Raw genomic sequence first — 24,393 nt, forward strand, 5'->3', positions numbered from 1 at the left:
CTATGTGAGTCTGTGCTTCTCTAACTAGAAGGCCAAAGAATATTGATGGTAGAGCCCTTCACAAGGATTTCAGTAGCGTAGGGAAGTTTGGAAAACATTTATTATGTAGGCTCTGAAAGAAATGACACATTTCCTTTCTAAGTACCTTTTGGAAAAATATCAGACTATTGTTTTTAACTTAACTTAAAAATAGAGCTTGGCAAAGAATCAACATGGTTCTAAGGTTTTGGTTTTAAGAGAAGACTTCTTTTCAGTTTGATATGGTCTTGAACTATCGGAAAAAAAAAAAAAATTCATCCACTAGAAAAATGGGTCGTATAAGCAGCAAGAAAAACATAAAATGAGTTTAGGTGAGTGGGTATAAAGTCACAATATTAAAGGAAAAGTTAAGCTATTTTATCATAGTGGAGAGAACAGCTTAGATATCCATCTAGGCAGAAAATATTGTGTTTTTTTGTGAAAATAAAGCCATCTGATCTTGACACTCACTGTAGTGCTCGTATGGTTTATTAATATCATCCTGGAATTTTTAATAGTTTGCTCCTGTAAATTAACGAAACTCTATTATTGCATTGCTTTCAACTTATTGAATAGTAGATTTTGTTTCCAATTTACTGAATAGTAATTTTTTTGGTCTGTGGAATTTGTTGACTTTTTAATAAGCAGCACAGCTTAAGCCTGTTTTTATAACCATTTGTTAAACGATGTATTAAGACAATACAAAACAAATTCCTGTATTACTTAATAGAAATTATACCGCTTTGTTCAGTTCTTAGGAGTGCTGGAGTGTTAGGGGTCAAACTTAACGTTGTTTTGATTTAATCTTGGATGTAGGAGATTTTAATGCATTGTCTAAGGAAGGGAAAGAATATGTCTTGAAAAAGAGAAGGAAGGGAATCCCAGGTAGAAGGTGTGAGAGGTAGAGCTGACTGTCCAGGTCAGGTGCCTAATTTGGAACCTGATTCCCAAGCAGAGAGGATGGTTTTCTCTCAGCCTGGATGTGGTAAACAAGTTTCGAATGAAACACCGCATGAGATCATTTAAGTCTTGCTAACTTCCTAGTGTGTCAGCCACGTACAGACTAAGTCATAGTACTAATGTTTGTCCCCCAAAGGAAATAATATTGTGCTTCAAAAGTGCTGGGGTCTAGGTGGGTTCCATTTTGACCCCGGGCTAGTTTAAATATTATTCTGACGCTGCATGAAATTAAAATTTGACTTTTCAGATTAGGTGATTGGTTGGAAGAGACAAGCCTGTAAGGTTTCCCACTCACAGTGGACTTCTCTGCTATCTGAATTTGCTTGTCTTTCAAGAGGACACAGGAAAGAGCATGTGCCGCTGAGTCCTCCATTGAGCTACCTGCACATTCATAACCTACAACTTTTGGGGTTGATTTGAAGAGTTTTAAAATATATCAGCATTCTTTTCTTTAGAATGTTAAAAAAAAAAAAAAAAAGAACTAACAGGTAGCTAGCAGATTTAACCCCTTTGTGATCCCGTGTGTGAATGAAGGCCAGTGAACTTGACAAGGCACTGCATGATGCCCTGAACTTCAAATGTCCTGGCCTTTGCTACTCTCTCTGGACATGGAGTAGAATCCTTGAGCCCGTTTAATGCTGGGGAGCGAGCCTTTCACCTATTACACCTCCTTTGGCTTTATCCCCTATGATGAACATAAGCTACAAAATGTATCCATAAGCATTCTGTGTTAAGTAACATAGAATATAACCAATAAATGCAATATTGTGTTAGTAGTTCAGGCCTCAGCATCAGCATTATAAGCTCTGGGAGTCATGCAGAAACGGTACTCATCCTGCAACGTACCTGGAGAGAAACGCCCTTGGTAGGGTGGCGAGAGAGGAGGGCTTCGGTCGTACCCGGAGTTCGCCATATTCGGGCCACTTGAGGATCACAGCTCACTGGGATGCAGAGTCTGGGTTGGGAGGTCACAGGCATTAAGTGATCAGTCAACTCCCTGATTTGAGACAACCAACCACTGCATGCAGGATGGGCACTGCATGCAGGAGCATCGGGGATGCCTGGCTCCTGGGGGAGATGCTGTAGCTGGTGGTTGATGTGCCCAAAGTGGACCAGAGGGAAGAGCCCACCAGGTCATCTGAGAAGGGGCTGCACTGTGATGTGAGTGACGAGGGCCAGACCCTGGTGGGTTTGCTGAGAACAGAGAACAAGGGCCAGCATCTCATTTAGGAATTATTGCTTCTTCCTAAAAAACAAACAAAAACCTACAACACCATTATCACACCTAAGTAAATGAACAGTATTTTTAATGTCATCAAAGATCTAGTCAGTGTTCATATTTTTTGTTCATGTTTTCAATTGTTTCATAATGATATACGTGTATTCAACAGTTTGAATCAGCATCCAAATAAATTATGCATTGTGATTACTTGATAACGTCTCTTGAACCTCTTTAATCATCAGCTGGTTCTCCATCTCTATTTTTTTTACCCCTTGTAAATTTATTTGTAGAAAAAAACTAGGTCATTTGTCTATAGACTTTCTTGCAAACTTGATTTTTGCTGAATGCACCCGTGGTGATGTTTATTGTGTTCTTCTGTGTTTCCTATAAATTGGTAGTTGGATCTAGAGGTTTGATCAGATTATATTTTAAAATGAAATTGGTATTATACTGCACTTATCAGTCTTCTACAGGGCTTTCACTTAACATCATATTGTAAACATTTCTCCATGCCATTAAATATTTTTTACAACTCGATTTAAATAGTTTCAAACTAGAAAGAGCCATATCAAGAAAAGTTGTAACTTCTGAGGTTTGTGAGAGTAGAAAGCCAAGTAATTAGGAACAGTAACCAAGAACCCACAAATAATAATAGTGTTTACACATTATCTCAAAGAGTTTTAAATTTTGGTTTAAGATGTCAGATTACAAACTGTAAAAATCATAGATCTGGTTATACATGCTTTATAGTCTGATCTTCCTCTCTTTTAATTTTGAATTTGAACTACTACTTTCTAGAACTACCTGTGACAATATAAATACCTCAAAAAACAAGCAAACAAAGAAAAGTCTGCCTGATTTCTTGCCTTGTGAACCTTGCCATGTAGGAGCTTAAGCAGTTATGGTGTTTGAACGAAGAGGCTGTGTTTGGGATTCCTCTTGGTGTCTCATGAAGACATAGTATATTAGTCCCTGCTTATTGCCAGCAACAGAGATAACGTAGGCTGGCTTAAGCTGCCGAGGGTGTTTATGGTAAGGACGCTGGGGTGTCTGCCTCACAGAACCCAAGTCTTGGGAAATAGCTCAGCGTCATGAGCCACTGTCACGAAGCACTCTTCCTGGACTGGCTTCAGCTCATTTCGGCTTCTCCATACGTTGCTTCATTCTTTCTCTCTTTTTTTTTGGGGGGGGGGCATAGAATATTCTCCATTCCCAATTGTAATACATGTGACCAGAAACAACCATTTCAACTACTGGAGATATACTCATCTGTTTTTCTCTCGCTCCTGGTTTCCAGTTTCCTAGGGAAGGAACTGATTTATCCACCTAGGATCAGATGCCATTTCTGGTCTAGCCAGTTGTGATCAAGAATGGGATGTGAAGAAAAATTCTGAGTGGCTCAGCTTGGCAAAGATTCTATTACGATCAGAAGCGGTGGCCAGAAGACAGGGCATGTTGTACAAATGGCTGCTCTTACAGTAAGGCCTGTATCCAGTTCACATGCAGAATGGCATCACACCCACTGTGCTGCTGGGTCATCTTATTTATTTATTTGAATGAACGAAGGTCAACATCTAGTCTTTGTTTTCTTTTATTGCAATTTAATCATTTACAGTAATCTGTGCGGATCTTAAGTATAGTCGGGCAAGTTCTGACAAATGCATACACCCACGTAACCAACTCCCCAGAGCTTTGCCATTACCCTAGAAAGTTCCCTCATCTTGCTTTGCATTCTGTCCTCCCCTAGCGGTGATTACTAGTCTGATTTTATCCTCATAGATCAGTCTTACTCGTCTTGAACTTCAGTCAGAATGGAAACATACAGTGTCAGCATTTAGTCTTAATATGTTTTAGTCCAAGATTGTAAACAGTAATTTAGTGCTGGCTGTGTGCCGGAATCTCTATTGCTGTTAGAAATACAGGAATGAATGTTAACAGCTGACAATAAGGGACAATAAGTTCGTTAGGAGTCATCGCAGAGGCAGAGCTGGGCCACGCCGTGAGAGGCAGCGAGCGTCCTGGGGATTCTGAAGAGGAAGAGGCCCAGGGTCTCGAGGAGGTTCTGAGAACAGGAGAGAGAGGTCACAGTCTTCTTTCTTATTCTTCCGAGGCGATAAGCCAAAATGTTAAATTTTGGCTGTTTTAGTGATGTGTCCTTTTCTTGCCTGTGTAGCAGATTTTGCCCTCTCCCTGTGTGTGTGCTGATGAAAGCAGAGGCCCAGAGACCGGTGGGGAATGTTTCCTCCCAGGGGTGCGGAGACCGGGAAGTTTTGCTGGATGAGCAGGGGCGTGGACGCCGAGTGTATCACAGCTCCCGGGTGTCAGTCCGTTTCCGTCTGCTGCTCCTCATGCGGCTCACATGTCAAGCAACCAAGTTCAATTTGTCTTACCAAGAAAAGCAGTTAATAGTTCTCGGTTTTCTTTGTATGTGTATCATTATATAATGAGCATTTTCTGTATTGTTAATGATTTGAAATCCTGATTCCTAGCTACTGCATAACTTAGCATATATGGTGATACTATATGTAACAAGCGTGTATATATATTTATAGTATATGTACTGTATATAAATATACTATATACGGTATGAATATTTGTCCCATGTATTTGTCCCATGTCCATGTATTTGTCCCATTTGCCTAATTGATTACAAGGTCAGTTGGGAAATAGTATTGAAAATAAAATAAACAATTAAGTTTTACAGGAGCACAAAAGCAAAGATAAAATTAACTACTCTTTTTTTCTTTTCTTTCTCCACAGAACCATCCGAGTATGGCTGAAAAGAGACAGTGGCCAGTACTGGCCCAGCATTTACCACACGATGGCCTGTACGTAGCTGAACTATAAAACTTGAGAAAAATGTCTGTAATGTCTTCGATGATTTAAAATTCAAGCTGCCTGATTAAAAAGCGCTACTAGATTTCAAAACGAGTGTCTTAGTTGCCTAATAGCTCTGACAGGCTGTGACAAACTGCAGGAAAACTTTTCTTTTGCAAAGAAAGTTGTGTCTACTGGTCTAACTGAAGCCAGCTTGAACAAAACTGAAAGGAAAAAAGGAAAAAGGCATACCCCCACCCCTGGATTTCCTCCAGTTTGCCAGTTTACTTCGGTAGTGACTTCGTGCCTAGTAATAGCTGGGACTGACACCGACACAGGGTTCTGTCCACTTAACACCCTCATAACCGGCCTTTTGCCCACCCTTTTCACAGACCTTGGGGTACTGTTGAGAGAGTTGGTCCAAGGTATGGCACATTCTAAGTAGAGAATTTTCTCAGTAGTTAAGTCTGTTCTGAAAATAAATCTAGTAGAAGATGGAGCTTTTTGCATTGAGATTTTAAAACAGCCTTGAGCTGTAGTGATATAAAATCACATTTAAATTCTACCCCTTCGTGCAGAATCTAAGCAGCATCCCCATCCTTCTCTCTCCCTTCTTTTCTTAATCTTTCTTGAAAAGATAGCCCTGTGGAGGATGCCTGATTACCACCTAGGCCCAGGTAGGGGTAGAATCCTTCTGTCTCCAGTGGCCACACAGAAGCGTCCAGAGCTGCTAATTTCTTTGTGGTTTGGTCCTTAATGAGGAATCTTCCTCAGTTAAGGGTTCCAGTGTTCAGAGGCCCCCCGGGAAAAGAGAAAAGGCTTTGGGGCGTCCTTCATGGTTTTACTTCTGAAGACCATTATGAAATTCTCCAAAGAAGACCTCTTGCCAGTTGTTCTAGACCCTGATGACACTGTCAGCTTTCCTACGAGTTCTTCCAGAGACAGTGGAGTTTGTTATAAACACAGCACAGCCACTCATTCAGCCAATTCCATATCATGAGTTTGAGTCCTCCTTCCAGGCACCTCCTTTCTTGGCTAGCACTTTCTCATTTGCACACTTCTTCCAATGTGTGTGCACTGTTCAGATCCTGTCATTAGTTTTAAAAATTAGCAGTTTATCAGAATTTTTATTTGTTCTACCTTCCACTGACAGCTTGGGCAGACTGGTCTATCTTGATAATCAATGAAAATAAAGTAGACTTTTTAGACTACTGGTGTAAATATTACTATTATAAGAGGAACCATAAAACTTTAAAATCTGGAGCCCATTAGAAGACTGCTTGAGAACCTAATCATAACTTATCGTGCCGAGCAGCAGTGTCTCCTGTCATCCATGTGCTGTGGATGCAGGACCGACCTCTAAAACGCAAGGTGACCGATATCTTTGAAAAGGTGCTCGTGCAGCCCATTTGATGAAATTACTTTGGGATTTTTCTTTTTTTTTGGAGGGGTGGGGGAGTGGGTGGGACATCTTGGGCCTCTGAGCCCACCCTTTACCCGACCCAAAAACAAAAAAGCTTCTCTTAGACTAATAACTCCTTACTTCCAGTGGCCTGGTGATCAGTCTCATAGCTGGAAGTAGCAAAGCCTGAGCAGCTCATGCCTGTGCTGGGGAATGCTTCGTCATCTTTGTGGACAGTCTCCACAAAGCTATTGCTCTTTTCCTCCCATCCCTCACTTCCCCCGCACTTCACATTTTGGCCATAGCTTAATCTCCTTGAGTCCTCACCTTGAAGTTTATACTCATTAGAATAGAGAGAGAGATGGATATGGATTTTGTTCTACATTTAGTTCAGTTGTTCCTTGGCTTGTATTTTCCTCAGATATTTAGTAGAGCTTTGTAATTGATTTTTGTCGCAGGGCACCAAACCCTCGCAGTAGAAGTGAGCACCCTTCCTTGGCACTTGGGCCTTGGGTATGCGCCTTTGGCTCTCTCTGTCGCCATCCCTCGCCAGCTTGGTTTAACGTATCCTCTGGAAGTAGCTCCCAGAATGCGGTGGCTGGAAAGACTGGTAAAAACTGGAAAGAATGAGCACAGTGACTCTGCTATTGGTGGCAGACGCCCTCATGTTTGTACATAACACAATTCAACTTGTTGCTTCCAGAAGCTTCTTTATCGCATTCATCTGGAGTGGAATATACTGATGAAACTGCAGAAACATTGCCAGAAGAAGAAGAATGAATGAATGAATGAATGAATGAATGATGAGAAATAACTGTCTGTTTTACGATGACTTTTATTTTAAAATGAAATTCAAAATATGAGAAGAAAAGTGCCACGTTGGTTCCAAAAACTCTGTAGATTTCTCAATTTAGGATATTTTAGTGGTCATCTACCAATGTAAACTTTTTCCTGAGACCTGACCGAGTGAGCAAGGAACCAAACCTTAGTGTATTGATTGCTATATGTTTCATAACGTTACCTCACATAACAAAAACAATTTTCTGAATCTGCTTTAGCTGAAGAAAAATGGAAACTCTTAGTTTCTATATCTATGTGCCTCGTGCATTTTTTTTGAAATATCATTATATGAAATCATCACAACAGATATGCAAGGTAGATAATACTTTCACCATTTCATCGATGGGGAAACTGAGACCAGAGGGGTTAAGTCCACTGCTTGTGGCTGAAATTCTAATCCATGCCTCTCTGACTCAAAGCTATGCAGTCAGGTGGGTCCATGAACTTTTTCTGCAAAGGGCCAGACAGTAAATATTTAGACTTTGTGGGCCATACGATCTCTGTAGCAACTATTCAACTTTCTGCCCTGTATCATGAAAGCAACCATAAACAATGCATAAAAGAAAGAGCCTAGCTGTTTAACACAAAAGCAAAAAAACAAAACCTTTATTTACAAAACTAGAGTTTAAGTATATACTTTCAGACAGAGTGATGCCTTTTTAAAAGGCCACTAATTTGTATTTTGTTTGTTTATCAAATTATGTGAATATCCACACTTTTTTTTTTTTTTTTAATTATATAACTCATCTCACTAGAAACTTCCATTCTAGGAAAAAAAGACAGGACATCTTTATATACAAAACAAATAAACTAGGGAAGCTTTCTTTTTTTTAACTGTAAGAATTCTCTAGCGTCATAAAATTACTCAGCACATTGTAGCTTTTACACAGAAGAAGGATCTGACATGCTTATGTATACTTTGATTAAGAGTTAGGCTTAAAAAGAATTGAAGAGAACCCTAAAGCATTAAGATTTAGTAGCAACTAAAAAGTAAACAAAAATAATTACAATGAATCTTTGAAATCACCCAAGCATGATTTGATTTGTCAGATAATTTTATGCAAGGTTATTGAAGGGCAGTTTCCACATAGTTCGTATGAAGATTTGTATATCTTTGTGGTTATAATTCTTAAACACGATCATTCTTTACAGTCTCCAGCATCGATAAAGTGGGTAAAGGTGTATAGGCTTCTTGTCAATTCTGATTGTTTTGTGTACAGACAATTGCGGTACCTACCTTCTTTGAATGCATCTCAGTCTCTTTCTGTGGTCTGATCGTGCAGTTAGCTGTGTTTTTGATTTGGGTACAATCTAGTATTATAGTTTATTTTCTTCTTTTGGTGGAGAATATCAGCCTATTGTAGAGAGAGACCTTTAAACAATTTTTAAACGGTAACTTCATGTATAAGGGGTTTTTTTGCAGGGAAGAGGGAGGAAGACAGGGATAAAGGGGGTCAAATATTTGGTGACAGAAGGAAATTTAACTGGTGAACACACAATGCAGTATATGTACAACGTATTGTAGATCTTATTAACTAGTGTCACTCCAATAATTTTAATTTAAAAAAAAATCTAAAAATAACTTTTTTCAATTATATTGATTTTCTGACTTGAAATACAATCACACCTTTAAAAAATAAAAAAAATAATTAAAGAAGATTTTTCTCTTTTACTTTTTTTGAGCAGTTTTATTTCAAAGTAAAATCAAGTTTGTTTGTTTCCTGGCATGCAGTTCCTTGTTGTGGTTCTTCCATAGTCAATTAAAATTCTTTAGACTGAAATGAACCCCAACAATTCTTTTTTCAAATGTTCCATTTTCTAAATCACTTTCTCATCTGTAGCAGTGGGAGACGATTTGCAGATTCTCCTTTCTGAAAGTCATTCTCTGACCCGAGCTTTCTGGAAGGATAGGTAGAACCCACTGTGGACAAAAAAACAAGTCTGTACCTCACAACTCCACTTACTGTAAACCGGTGTTGTCTGTGTCATTGGAGAAGGGAACATTTTTTTGGACATTGGGGTAAAAAGTAATTCCAAAGTGGCTTTCCCAGCTTGCTCGCACATACCTTGGAGTAGGAATTTTGATGCTGGGAACTCCTCTTTCCTCAGATCCCAGCTTCTCTTTTACCTGTGATGGAGAAGGACGGGCAGGGGCAGGATGACTTGCTGAGTTTGGGGTGCAAATCACCTACTGTAAGCACAGGTGCCCAGGCCTTTCCAGAAACCGGTAGGAGTTTCAGTCGGATAAAACTTTATGCCGGAACACTTTATCCATAGCTTTAAAAATAACTTTATATGAGAACTTAAAACAACAGAAAGAACTTTAATAACATTTTCAATTCACATCATTATTTTTTTATAAAACATTCCCCCCCCCGCCCCCTTTTTTAACCTAACTTGTGTAGGTGTTTTCAATAACATACTTTGAACAGTGACAGGCTACTTAACTTGGCCAGTAACGTGGTCTTTGTCTTCGACAGCTCCTTGCTCCGCCATGGCTTACCACCATGACAGCAGGCGGGTGTTTGTGGGCCAGGATGACGGAGCCGTAATGGTAGGTAGCTTCCAGAACCTATTCTTTATGTTGACAGTGTACTCCTTATATTGACCTCCATGTTCATCCCTGTGGACAGTTTAAATAAAGTTACTAATGAATACCTGATCGGCATAAGAAATGTTGAACTCAGTATAGGTATTAGACCTTAAAATGGGCTAATTTAAATTAGTGCTTAATTTTAAACTATTTCTGTGGAACTCAGTGCTGTCATAGTTGATGGTTGAATGCTCAGGCTAGCCCACCAAACACAGTCTCCATACAGTGAATGTGAGACTGTAGCAGCCCCCATTCCTGAACCAGGAAGGAGGGAGGGAGGGAGGGAGGGAGAGAGAGAGAGAGAGAGAGAGAGAGAGAGAGAGAGAGAGAGAGAGAGACCGACCGACCAGTATTTTGGGGGATTGAATTGTGTGTTTATGTATATGTACGTATATTTTTTCTTAATTGAGATAGAATTCATTTTAAAGTATGGAATTCAGTGATTTCCCCAAGATTAGTATATTCCCAAGATTATGCAACCATTAACTCTCTAATTCCAGAACATTTCATCACACCCCCTCCCCCAAAGAAACCCCAAACCCATTAGTAGTCGCTCCCCATTCCCCCTTTCCCCAGCTCCTGGCAATCTTTTTGAGCCAGAGATTTGCCTATTTAGATATTTTATGTAAGTAGAATTATATGATATGCATTAACTTTTATGTCTGACTTAATGTTTTCAAGTTCATCTGTATTGTAGTTTGAATTAGTACTTCATTCCTTTTTTGTTTTTTTAATGTAAAAATACTTTGTTTATTCATTCACCAGTTGATGGACATTTAGGTTGTTGCCACTTTTTGGCTATTATATCCCTTTTTGGCTATTATGTCCCTTTCCACTGCAGATCTATAAGAGTTTTTATATGCCATCCTAGAACCTATATATACCGTTGAACCAAGAGCCACAAGAAGGGTCCCTGGAAAAATAAATGCACAACTGCTGCCGTCACTGGAGAAGCTATTTGAAGCTTGCGGTTTGTGGCTTCTGGTTGTATTTGTGCATGCACATCACCATGATATTCCTATAAAATGTTGCTATGAACATTTACGTGCAAGTTTGTGTGTGAATCAAAGTTTTTAATTCTATTAGGCATATATAACTGCCAGTGGAATACGGTAAGTCTGTATTGAACTTACTGAGGAACCGCCAAACTGTTCTCTAAAGTGGCTGTACCATCATCGTACGTTCCCACCAGCAATGCGTAAGGGATCCAGTGACTCTGCATCATTGCCAACACTTGTTATTTTCTGTTGGTTTTTTTTTTTTTTATTAGGCCATCCTAGTAGGCACGAAATGGTATTTCATTATGGTTTTGATTTGCCTTTCCCTAATGACTAGTTATGTTGAGGAGCATCTTATGTGCTTATTGGTCATTTGTATATTTTCTTTGGAGAAATATCTATTCAAGTTCTTTGCCCACTTAAGCTTTTTTTATTTTTTATTTTATTTTATTTTAATTGTTGAGTTGTAAGAGATTCAGACTTGCAGCCTGGGAGAATTCACCGCTGAAACCATCTAGTCCTGGGTTTCTCACCTTGGAAAGTTTTTTGAGTACAAATTTAATCTCTTTACTTATTATATATTTTCCGTGTTTATTGTTTGTGCCTTTCTGGGCCATGAAACAAAGAGCCAGTACAAAAGACAGGCTTTCTGCCCAGGCAGTTCATGCAGCAGTAGGCAGGTGGTGAGGACTGGGGGCTGCGGGGCCAGGGGTTGATGCGCCCCATGCCTTGTCAGCTTGGGGCTGCTGTAAATAAATACATTATGTAGCAGGAAATGCCAACATTCTCCTTTTCATTCTCCTGTAAATTTTATAGGAATATCATGGTAACACATACCCACAAAAATAACAAGAAGCCACAAAGTGCAAGCCTCTCCAGTGGCGGCAGTGGTTGTGCATTTATTTTTCTAGGGACCCTTCTTGAGGCTCCTGGTTCAAGGGTATATGTTCTAGTATGGCATACAAAACTCTTATAGCTCCTCAGTGGAAAGGAGCAATGTAAATCCAAGTTATCATTAGTTAGCAATTGATCTATCGATCTTCCTCTCAGTAAAGATTAGTATCTCTAAAATGCTAATACATTTTTATACTTTGCAAAACCAAGATGGAGAACAATGGTTTTATGTTGAATTTCATTTTTTCATTAAGAAGTATATACTTTTAATTTTTCCTAGTTATAAAGTATTACATAGTCTATAAAAAATTGGAAAATACAAGCGTATAAAAGAAAACAACCCACGGTCTCTTCATTTGCCTTTTTTGTGAGTTTGTATATTAAATATGTATGATTCTCCCCTTACATTACTGACATGCCCTATGTTTCACTGTAGCTGAGAACTCTGTTAGTAATGGGTCTTTCTAATTGTGCTTTATATATGTCATCTTGAATTTTTGGTGTAGCCAAGAGAGAAAAATTAACAAGATGCCTCCTTTGCAGTTAGAAGGAGAGGGAATTCAAAGTGCTCGCTTGTGGAGGAAGAACTGGAATGCCGAGCTTCCTTAATGCTCTCTGGTCCCCAAAGGAAAAGGTGGCCCGAGGACAGGTCTGATGAAAGAAACAATCCCACATTATTGTTGTTGTATAGTTAATCTGGAGTCCCGAGTCTGGTGATAGCAACTTTTGTATTTTACTTTGTTTTGAAAGTTAAGTTCCTGTTATTTTTAAAACCATAATTGTTTTTCTTGTTGCATATGTTTACTTTTAGGAATTTCACGTTTCTGAAGATTTTAATAAAATGAACTTTATCAAGACCTACCCAGGTAATTACAATACTCACTCACTTGCAGATATATACATAGATCTGCATACATAAAACTAGCACGTCTCCTCTTATGAAAAATTAGGTTCAAATTAACTTTTTAGTTTTGTTACCCCAGTTATGTGAGGGGCTCTGACCTCTTTGGAGTTATTTACCATCTTTTGCCTGCTTATTAACATTTAAAATTTTGTATACTGTTTCATTGGGTGCATCTATCACACTTCACCATTCTTCTATTTTTGAACATGTGTACTGTTCCCAGTTTTTGATAGCACACACAAAAACACTGTATATGTGTGTGTGTGTGTGTGTGCGTATATATATGTATGTGTATTTCATATATATGTTTATACGTGTGTGTGTCTTGACTGTTACTCTGACTCTACATCTATTTAAGACAGAGTCATAAAAGTGGAGTAACTGGGTTAAATGTTAAAAAGTTTTTTAATGCTCTAGATGTATTTTGCAAACACCTTCCCACAATAGTATAAATTTTACAACTCTATGAGTAGTGGTTGAGAGTACCTGCTCTTTGAGTCTTGACAATAGTGGTCTTTGTGGGGTTTTTTTGCCAGTTTGATAGTCATAACAGTTCTCAAGCTAAAAATGATTTAAGCTTTATTTAACGTTAACCCTTTGTCATCTTTGATGAGTGTCTGTTCATGAATTTGCTCATATACCCAGAGAGTTGTAATGTCTTAACGGTTTATTTATAAGAAAGAGTTCCTTAATTTTTCTGAAGCTACCTGTATAGCTGAGAGCAAGGTCGGAGGCTTCTCTCTCTAGCCTCTGACTTCATTCATCAGACCAGGCATTTATTTCAGCTTGCATGCAAGGACCTGTACCAGATGTAGACAGATCACTGCCCCAGTGTGCCTTATAGTCGATCTGGAAACACAAATATTCCACAATTTAGGTCATAGATCGAATACTTTTCTCATTGTCAGCTATTATTTTGGAATACAGAACTTTACAAATATTTTGTCTTTATAAATAATAAAAAGTTACACACAAATTATTCCAGAAACAAAATACTTACACTATTTTTTAATTTCAGAAAATTGTAAGTGCTCTTGTTTACAATGCCAATATTTTCTAAAGGGTCAAAACACTAAAGTTATAAACAATAAAAAAAATTTGCTGTTTTAAGAAGAGACTGCGACTTTCTATATGGAAGTCATTGGTGGTGAAGGATTTTCTAAGAACAAAGTAATGTTCCCTACTTGGGGTAGGGCGGATTATCTGAAACTGTTCACAGAGGCAGGCATTTCCACGATAGGGCTGTGCAGGATAGGGCTGTGCAGACCGTGTGTCTCCGGGCCACCCAAGTTGAGAAGCTCAGCCTCAGTTCTCACCCCACGGGACCTGATTCTGAAGGTCACGTTTCTTCCTGAAGGCTGCAGACTTTTCCTTTCTGTTCCTACAGCGCATCAGAACCGGGTGTCTGCGATTATCTTTAGCTTGGCCACAGAGTGGATGGTCAGCACCGGCCATGACAAGTGTGTCAGCTGGATGTGCACCCGGAACGGGGACCTGCTCGGGAGGCACTTCTTCACGTCCTGGGCTTCGTGTTTACAGTATCCTTCCAAGGGCTGGCCCTTCGCCTGCCCTGGGCCTCCTTGTCCCTATAGTTAGTTTTGAATCGGATCATAAATTGTTAATTGAGATTCAAAGACTGAATGATTCCTGTATATTTCACATAAAATCCAAGAATTTCTGTATCTACTTTTCTTGATATAGAATTGATTTATCGAAAATAATTATTAAATGACATTTTTAATACAAAATCCTGGAAAACCTAAACTTTATTAATGCAACCTTCTGTCATTACATTTCAAAGTGAAAGAAAAGACTCTTTGTATAAAAAAAGAAATAAAAAGTAATCGATCTTCTAGTAATTGGTTATTAGCAGACACTGCAAGAGAATATAATAAGGGTTATTACCCTGGAGTTTATAACTGGGCTACAATGAGTTTTATAGCTTTTTGTATGTGGAGAGGGTTCATAAACCTTATAATACTCTCAGAGATGCCTCAGCATCCCCCAAAATGTTAAGAAATTGCTGCTTTAAAAACTTTCTACTACTAAATAGAATTCGTTTCATATAGAGCTCACCCTTGCTTAAGTCTATCTGTGGTGGCTGTGTATCTTAATGAAGACAAGATCAAGGCTGTCAGCAACAGGCAAATACCCCGCAGTGGTTTCTCTTTTAGAATTGGGCATCTGCTGTAGTAAAAATTTTTTTCCATCGAAAGCCTTTATAACAGATGCTTACTACAAATGAATGCACAACATAAGATATATAAAATAAGCATTTAAATTGTCCCATACACTGTAGAATAAAACAAGGGAAAATACTCAGATGTATCATGTGCTGAAGAACTGTTTCTGTTAGGTATTAGGCTTTTCATATAGATCAGGAGAAGATGGCACAGAAGAATCACAGTTGTCGTGGCCCAGCCTGCGGTGTTCGCTCGGACCTGTGTTTTTGAATTAAAATAGTGGTTATGCTATTCTGATTTGCCACAAATTTCTCTGGTCATAAAGTGACTGAGAAAGTAATAAGTTGTTAGCAATAGTTCATATATTTTTAAAATTGAAATTTACTACTGCCCCAAATAAGAGTCTTTTGGATGATTAAAGTGAAACTTTTCACAGCAATTTAAAGTAAACCATCCTTTTTACTTCACGCTGAATCATCTAAGCCAAAAGAAAGATGGGTTCATGTCCATATGTGCTGTCAGTTTTATATTATTTCTAGATATATTTCATGAATAATCATTTTCTGTTTTTTCTTGCTTTTTTCATTATTATTTTACTTTTTTGCACTTTATTATTATTTGATTATAACTGCTTGTTCTCATGTCTTTTCTATCAGCTTTTATCTTTTTTATTGCCAAGTTCTAGGATAGTAACAAGTACTCAATGAATTCTTGTTGAACAAATGATTAATAATTTTTCCAATAATTCCAGCTTACAATTTTTTCTTCAATATTTATATATTACATAGTTTTCAGTTAGGAGTTTCCTTTCCACAGTTTTAGGTTTACACGTATTCTCTTTAACTTATTTCCTGTTTAGAAAAAGTATGGCTCGCTGCCAGTGTTAATTTAATTTTACATAAACATGCTCTTTGAGGCTAAAACAAATCTAGTTTTCAATGTGAAAATAAAACATAAATAACTCTTCTAGGAGTTATTTCTAAACAATTTCTAGAACTTGTCTCTAATCCTAATGTAACAGAAATATGTACATAAATCGGATTTAAATGACTCTTTAGCTAACAACTGTTCCAGAACAATGTTAACATCACGCGCAGGAATGCTGCATTTCCTAGGATTTGACATTTTCAGCGATCGAGAATGACTATATTTTATCAATGGAGATACTACTACTAAAAACAGAATGATGTAAATGGAATGATGTCATTTGTTTCCAAAAACTATTGATATACTAGAGTGATTCGAAAGTAATAATAAAAGCCAGATATTTCATGGCAGACTTTGGGGGTGATGTTGGGACTATAATCCACGAGTTATCTCGGGGTAAACGCTGCAGCCACAAGCATTGCTGGCAAATGTTCTCAGGGCAAACGGGAAACGGGTTAAAGTACACATTTTCTACTTTGAGATGGATTTAGATCCTTGACTGCTTCTCCACAGATATGATTTTGATACCCAGTATGCTTTCGTCGGTGATTATTCTGGACAGATCACACTGCTAAAGCTTGAACAGAACACCTGTTCAGTCATCACAACCCTCAAAGGACATGAAGGTAGGCTGTGTAATCACCCACAGGTTTTCCACCTATTTGGGCATCCAGATTTAGTTCTCAGCTCCGTGGTTTCATGAATGATCAGCTCCTTATGATCTGGCAGATTTCAGTTCGATTGGCGAGATGGGGGATTTAGATCTCAAACAGAGTGAAAACTTAGCGAAGGTAGGGTGTTCGGATGGGTTTTGTCTTGTCAAGATCTCTTCCAGATTGCTTTCAAATTTGTTGACCTTTTTCATTTAAATTATATTCAGAAGGCCTTTAAATTTTCCTGTAGATGGTAAGAGCTTCAGAGGAATGTTGTTGTTGTTGTTATTATTTCTTTTTTTTTTAATTGATTAGTTTCAAGAGTGCTGAACAAGGCCGGGTGGATCAATACGATTAGGAGAAACATCCGGTTCGGTTCAGCCTCAGCTTGAGAAACCTCCCAGGATAGGGACTGAGGGAAGAGAATGACGAGGTGGCATTTCATTGTTTCTTCAGGGCAGTGAGTTGGTGAGCCTCTGTGGAAGGGTTTTAAAACTCAACTGGCTGTATTGGGTAACAAATGAGAAACTTGGTGGCCATCTGGTTTAGATCGAAGAATTGAGGATTTACTGAAATAATCAAAGACTTTTATGAAAATGTTTTAAGTTTAACAAGTTAAATGCTCTCTATGCTTTCTAGACAATCTGTTTAGGTGAAATCTAGTCTGTCATATCAGGGACCTTGTAGAGAAAAAGAGAAAAAGGAAGAACAGTAAGTTAAAATAGATTTGGGCAAGAAAGCACAGCCCTTGAAGACACCAGTTTCCATCTGTAACTAATGGTCTCATGACCCAGGTTCTTCAGTCTTCTCCCGGGTGCTGAGGACAGTAGGTTCTGGTAACCACTGAGTTGAGTTCTTAGAGAAAGACCATGTTTATTTTATCTGCCTTTAGGCCTCTGGCTGTATGAGCCACAGGATTAAACAAGGCCAGGATTCATGCAAAATTATCCCTGAAGCCAGTTTTGCAAAATACTTTTCTATTCACTTTTGTTGTTTCTGTGAGAGACCAGTTCTGTTGTTTGCTTTTGAATATGGCTTCATCCATTTTCTATATACCACCAAAAATATTACCAGCTTGTGTGACTGGTTCAATTTTATTAGGTTTATTAATAATTTTTTATAGACAAGCAACAATCAATGGAACAATGAAGAGATTTGTTGGAAGAGAAATCTGTAGAAAGAAAGATTTCTCAAGGGTATCAAATTTGATAAGTTTAGCCAATATAGAGTACAAAATGTAAGATTTGGATTTTTACCTAAATTCTCTGGCATAATTGTGTGGTGCACCTACAAATTTTTTTTTTTTTTGAGACACAATTTAATTTTCCTAAACATAGTCATCTTGGGGTGAAACCACCTACAAGGTCCCAGAGACCTGGAATAAGCTAGATTTTTATCTTATATAAGATGACTGAAGTAATCTTAACTGCCTTTTCTCATTAAATATTAACAGCTATTTTTTCAAAAGCTTTTACTAAACTAACCCTTCATGTATAGCTGTTCACAGTTTTATGGTACAAAACAAGGAAAAATTTCTTTAAACATCTTTGCATTCAGTTTGATATACAGCTGAACATCCTAACCTTACAACTCTGGATCATGAATGTGCAGTGTCTTCTTTGTGACTCGTGATAAAGCATTGAATGGGCCTTTGCACAACAAAGATACAGTTTTACTGAAAGACTCAGCCGGTGCCAGTTCAGTCTTAGCTGTCAAATGTGGGTGTCCCAATGTGCGGTTATAGTTAACACCCCACCTCTGTCTCCCTCTCACCCCCAGGTAGCATCGCCTGCCTCTGGTGGGACCCTATCCAACGGCTGCTCTTTTCAGGAGCCTCTGACAACAGCATCATCATGTGGGACATCGGCGGAAGGAAAGGCCGCACACTCTTGCTCCAGGGCCATCAGTGCGTGACTGGTCACGGGGGTGGGGGAGAATCTGAGTTTGGGCGAGGCAAGGGAGACATTAGTACTTTGGAGACGGCCATTTGACGAGTCTACTATTGACTGTTTTTCTGTTAGCCCTGAGCGCCTGGTGTTCTGTAGCAAAAGGGAAAAAAAAGCACAGGGTCTTTGTAGTCAAGGAGCACGTCCACGTTTCCATCCCAGTGAGCCACCCCATGGAAACGTCTGCTTAAGGCTGACGTGGGTCAGGGACCCCAGGTGCCGACTTTGACCACGGAAGATTGCGTGTCATGCACTACTGAGCCAGCCTCGGACTGGATGTCTAACTCATTTTCTTAAATTCAAAGATGTTTCATTGCAAAGTAACGTGTGATTTGATGTAGTCATTTTCGTGAGCTATGACATTAGGCTCGTGCCACTTAGTCTTAAAAGGAAAAGGAAGCCTTTCCTCCTTGTTGGTTAGGCTGTCCTCAGTCACTGTGAGCAGCCAAGGAAGGGCTGTCCACACAAGCCTGCAGGTCAGGAGACTGCATTGCGGGCACCAGCGGAGCATCAGGGAGGGGCCGATCGCTTCCCCCCACCCCCCACCGGTGTGCGTGGGCAGGGGCGTGCGCGTGCGTGTGTGCCAGCAGCCTCCGCAGTGTGTGATTACTCGCTCCTAGGACTGTGTGCCGGTGAGGGAGTTAGGCCTCCTTTGTTCCTTGTTTCTGACAGGCAGGTAAATCTTGTACACCTGAAATGGGAATCATGGTGATTGGTCTAGAAAACTCTAGTATCATCTCATCTCTGACTACATCTCTTAACGACTGACTTAAAAGTAGTGTTTACTTCCTAGAAACTATTATTCTGTACAGTAAGTTGTAGACTGTCAGGTAGTTTATGCTAGAATCCAAATTACCATACCAAAGAGCGATAAAATGCCAGTGGCTGATTCTAACCAGGAAAGAGAGTTGAGCCTGAATGAAGACGGTTGCTGGTTTCCCCACCAAGACAAGTGACTGTTGTGTGTGTCGCTTGCAGTGACCGGGTGCAGTCACTGTGTTACCTTCAACTCACGAGGCAGCTCGTCTCCTGCTCGTCAGACGGTGGGATTGCGGTGTGGAACATGGACGTTAGCAGAGAGGAGGTAAGAGAAAGACCAAGGCAGGGCTGGCCAGGAGATGTCTCCAAGCACCCGCGTGGCCTTCCACCCTGCCCGCTGTAAACGCTGACCACGGTACAGACAGTCCTGTGCGTCACTTTGCATTGCGTCCTCTGCTCATTTGAGTTTCTCCAGTGACAAGAAGTTAGCATTTAGGCTGATTTTCAGCCTTGAGAAGTACACTGAGGGGACACTGGAGACAGCCTCCAGCACAGCCAGGGAACGGACTGCACCGTGTGGTCCCACAGCACAGCTGGTGCGCAAACTGAGAGGCGCGCCGGTGGCTAGCACGGGGACGTAGCTGGGTGCCTGGCGTTTTCTGGAAAAATATGTCTCTCTTCTCTTTTCCACGGAGTTCTGTTTCAGAGTCCATGTCGACAGTCTTCTTTTCAGGAGATCTGAGCTCTGACTTATTCGGGCTGCTAACTAGTTGTGGGCCCTAGTTTAGACAAGTGCCTCAATTTCCCTAAGTCTCTGTTCCCTCTTCCACAAAGGGAAACGGCTGAATGACGTGACTTCTAAGGTCCTTTCAGTTCTTTAGACAAACACTCTAATCATCCAAACAATCTGCCTTTTTCCTTATTTTAAATAATGCCGTAGTGAACATTCTTGACCTTGTCATTGTGTGATTATTCAGTTATTTATTTCAGACAAATTGCTGAAAATAGACCCTTTGGGCCAAGGGTATGTCAACTCTTAAGGCTTTTTATAGATGTTATCACATGATTTCCAGTCAGAATTTCCATTCTCGTCTTTGCTAGCAATGATGTTATCTCTCTTTTCCAAATGGCATTGATAGCCTGTGACGTAGATAGCAAAAGAGTTGATTCCAGAGAAGATCTGAAAGTATGAGCGATATTAAAGACTTAGTGTTTAGCTTCAGAAACATTAATTGAGCACCTACAGGGCGACCATAAAATCTGGAAACTTAGTGAATATACATCAAAAACGGCTTATTGATACTGCATTGCATTGCAATGCTGTGTTGCCTGACGTCACATAGTTTGCTCAGTGTGCAGGTCAGCGCGCTGTGCAGCATTGCAGTAGATGCACCGTTGCCACTGTCCCCTGCATGCCTGCTACGGGTCGCCTCCGATTGCTTGTGAGTCTGATTCCAGCTGAATAAACCTACATACCACAAAAATGTAATCAAGGGGGTTTAACCTGTTTTTTAAAAAATAGTGACATTACTCACTTCCAGTCTTATATTTACCATGTTCTATACACAAATATTCTTGCCTGCAAGACGCTCGTAATCTGGTAAAGGAACTATACTACCCTATAAATAATAAAATGCACTCCATAATATGGAGAACTTCTGGTTGCTAGTTTTTTAGTGATCTTGTCAGATAAGTCGAATAGAGAAAATCTTGATTACGTGTTCACTGGTTAATTACTTTTTGAATTTTCTAAAATCTTTTAGTAGGGCTTAGAGTAATTTGTTATTAAACATATGTAACAGTGGCTTAATAGTACAGAATGTGTCATATTTTCTCTGGAAAGAGTTATCGAACTTTGTTTTGTATTTACCAACTGCTAGTTACATACGTCAGGAACAGCTAGTAGACCATTCTGTTTTCTAGACTCTTGGCCTGTCATGTTTCAGTACTCTGAGGGAGTGGGGAGCTCAGGAGAGAGGGGACCTTTGGAGCCCAGTGGCTGCTAGTGGCTCTTCCAAGGGTTTAACAACTTGAATTTCAATCCACTATTCTTATCCTTGGTAAGTCCTTTTAGAAAAAATAGTTAGAAAGTAGAAGCAATATCTCTACCTTCAAGGTTACACGATTGTGGAATTTATTTGTACATGAGGGGAAAGAAAAGACAGTTCTATCATTCAAGGTGCTTCCTGTGTGGGCGGTTCTCTTCCTTGTAGTCGCTTTTGGAAGATTACCTCAAACCACATGCGTGCTGGCCTGGAACATATTTTGCTCTACTGGCTTGTCTGTCTCAATGGTTGCTAGTGTTGGTGGGAAAGCAATTTGCGCCAAAAAGATGCATCATATTTAGTAGGTTTTTTTTTTCATTAGCTGAATAAATATTAGTGCAAAGTAAGCAGCCTATAATCTATAAGATTTTGACTACTCTGAGTTAGAGTTTTGTACAATTTGTAGGACTTCTTTAGGCAAGGGCAGAGAGGATGAACCCCAGATCCTCTAGCCCCACAATGCTTGCCTCCAGTTTCTGCGTCCCCTGGAGATGTGACTAGGGCGTGTCCAACCCGCTGTGGCTGTGGGCACCACACTCGGAAGTGGGCAGCAAGTTCGCCTCTCTGCCAGATCATAAGTAGAGGGGTTTCTTTGGGGTTGTACGCATGAAACCCAAATGAACAAGTAACAGTAATTAGAGAATGTTATTTTAAGGTGGTCGATGGCAGAGTAGATGGTATTTTATACATTAGTGCTAAGTAGATTCGCAGTGCAGGTGGATTCTTGCCGCATCATCTTTGCCTGGATCAGAATACTTGATTAATGTTCTCTTTTGCTCTTCTCAGCACAAAACAAAAGTCTCCCTAAGGAATAGGTGTATAACAGGATGATTCATCATAGTTTCAGCATGACACTTAATCCTGTTAAAAGAAACAAACTTACGGGTATTTCTTAATTAAAATGTGTGCCAAAAAGCCTGTTTATTTCTGATTTTGGTTTTTCGTTTGTTATCTCAACTCTTTTAAGCCTATTTCTTCCATGTGCCCCTCTGCCCTCCAGCTCAGCAAAGTAATATTCTCTGCTAAACCCCTAGACGGAATTATGCTCCCTGAGGGCGGACACAGTTGTCTTGGTCGTCATTCCGCAGGACCATGTTTAGAGACCCTTGCGTGTGGGAATGGTTAGGACCTATTTACAGAATCTGTGTGGAGTACAGTGGACAAGTGTAGAGGCGCTGTCTGGACGCCTGGGTCTCCATCCACTAACGCACCGTGGACAGTTGCTTCAGTCCCCGAGCCATTTCTTTGCCTGTAAAATAGGGATGATGTTGCTCTGTATCTCCTATGATTGTGATGAAAATGAAGTGGAATGGGCCTATAAAACCTTCGGCACACTGCCTGGACACTTATGACCCTTGCTGTATACCAGGCACTATGCAAACATTTCACAGTGTCAACTCATTTAATCCTCACAACCTTATGAGATGTGTACTAATGCTCAAATATTGCTGTTGTCAGTACATTTCGCACTGTTTTTTGTTCCACGTGACTTTTCCCTGTATATGTGGTTCTGTAGAAGTTACGCTGGCCTGTGTCGCAGACATGAGACTAGGCGGTGGTACCTGCTTTCCTCCCCGCCGCAATTCAACACCCCCATGCTGTTAGCAGCAGGACCTGCCGCGTCATCTGTATCCCTCAGGGATGTTGTCACGGGCAGTGTTCCCAAACCACCTCCCGTCTCCCATCGATCACAGAAATGAGGAAGAATCCCACATCAGGACAGCGCTCTTCCTCACGTAGGCACACATCTCCATCACTCTCTATCCTCCCTTCTCATTCCCAGCATCGCCCCAGTTATGTAAAGAAACCTCGTTTCTCTGTCAGCCCATTTCCTTTTATTTGCGAGTGTCCCCCTCAAAAGAAAGGCATTTGTAATGGCTGTCATATGTAGACATATTTCTAGTGACACATCTAAAATACTAAGGAATTTTTGCTGCAATAGGAAACAAAGAATGAGGGGGCACTCATCCTTTAAACCAGTGGTCCCCAACCTTTTTGGCACCAGGCACTGGTGCTCCTACGAGAACCTAACGCCTGATGATCTGAGGTGGAGCTGAGGCAGTGATGCTAGCGCTGGGGAGCGGCTGCGAATGCAGATGCAGCTTCGCTCGCTGGCCCGCCACTCATCTGCTGTGCCGCCTGGTTCTTAACAGGCCACGGACCGGTACCCGGTCTGTGGCCCGGAGGATGGCGACCCCTGCTTTAAACCACCAGAGTTCCCTTTTGGATCTCTGTAAAGTTTTCCATCTTCGCCGCATATTTTATAAGGGTCAGTATAATTCAGTTTCTGTGATTCTCCTATTATCGTCCCCTCTTATCAGATATAGTTTTCTTGAGTGTTAACTTTCAAGATCAAGAGAAGATGAATTACTTTATAATGTTCATTTGGTTTAATTTTGTAGAAATTTGTATTTTCTACTATTTTTATTCTCCATATATAATAAGTATATAATAACAAGTGATTGAGGTTAAATAGGCTTTTGACAGGTTCATCTTGTAATCAAGTACAATTTGTAATGTCTTATTTAGAGAAATATTTTCTGAGTTTTCAAGAAAGTAATTTTGAGACTTCAGTTTCCCTGTTTCAACCAAAATTCATTGAGAACCTACTGTATGACAGGCTATATATGTATATAAAGGTGAATAAGACCAATGAATAACTCAAACGTTAGTGGAGGGTGGGGGGGAAGAATCCCATAGGTTAGTGGTGGGGGGAGAAATGTGCATAAAGAATTAAAGTACAGAGAGTTCACTGCTAGAATGAGGTCTGCGGGCCAGCTGTGTGGGCCCCCACTGGGGAGGGCTGGGAGGTGGGCGGTGGCAAATCTGTCTGACACGATGCTGCCCACCCAGAATTCTCTTGTTAGTTATCTTGTGACCTCACAAGATTTCCTAAGTGGTAGTTCACCAGATTTTGTAAGAAATAGGTTTTTACTCAACTGAATATAGATTTAAAGCAGAAAAAAGAAATATAGAAAGACAACTCTAAGAATTCACAATTAAAATGGAATTACTGCCTCTTAATCTATTGATTAAAACTCGAACGATCCTGTAAACATTACTAAAATTATAAAGATTACTCAGAACACAAACAGTGTTGAATATGGCAACAGCGATACTATATGGAGGAATTAAAAAAAAAATGCTAACCCCAACAAGGTCTAGAACCGCTGAATGATTTCTGAAACATCAGTATAGGTGTACAGGTGCACTGATGTTGGCTCTGCCCTTC

General features: G+C 39.9%; 1 protein-coding gene across 1 annotated transcript in view; it reads left to right on the plus strand.

Moving 5' to 3' along the window:
• WDFY1 (WD repeat and FYVE domain containing 1) overlaps positions 1-24,393 on the plus strand; it is a 43,859-nt gene that overhangs the window by 9,518 nt on the left and 9,948 nt on the right. The window contains exons 2-8 of the mRNA XM_011364088.2: positions 4,961-5,028; positions 9,740-9,813; positions 12,556-12,610; positions 14,036-14,186; positions 16,272-16,384; positions 18,191-18,317; positions 19,336-19,441. Of these exons, the coding sequence (XP_011362390.1) occupies positions 4,961-5,028; positions 9,740-9,813; positions 12,556-12,610; positions 14,036-14,186; positions 16,272-16,384; positions 18,191-18,317; positions 19,336-19,441 (694 nt within the window). The remainder of the gene's footprint in view (positions 1-4,960; positions 5,029-9,739; positions 9,814-12,555; positions 12,611-14,035; positions 14,187-16,271; positions 16,385-18,190; positions 18,318-19,335; positions 19,442-24,393) is intronic.

This window comes from Pteropus vampyrus, unplaced genomic scaffold (genome assembly GCF_000151845.1).
Source record: "Pteropus vampyrus isolate Shadow unplaced genomic scaffold, Pvam_2.0 Scaffold93, whole genome shotgun sequence".
In the NCBI taxonomy this organism is placed as follows: Eukaryota; Metazoa; Chordata; class Mammalia; order Chiroptera; family Pteropodidae; genus Pteropus; species Pteropus vampyrus.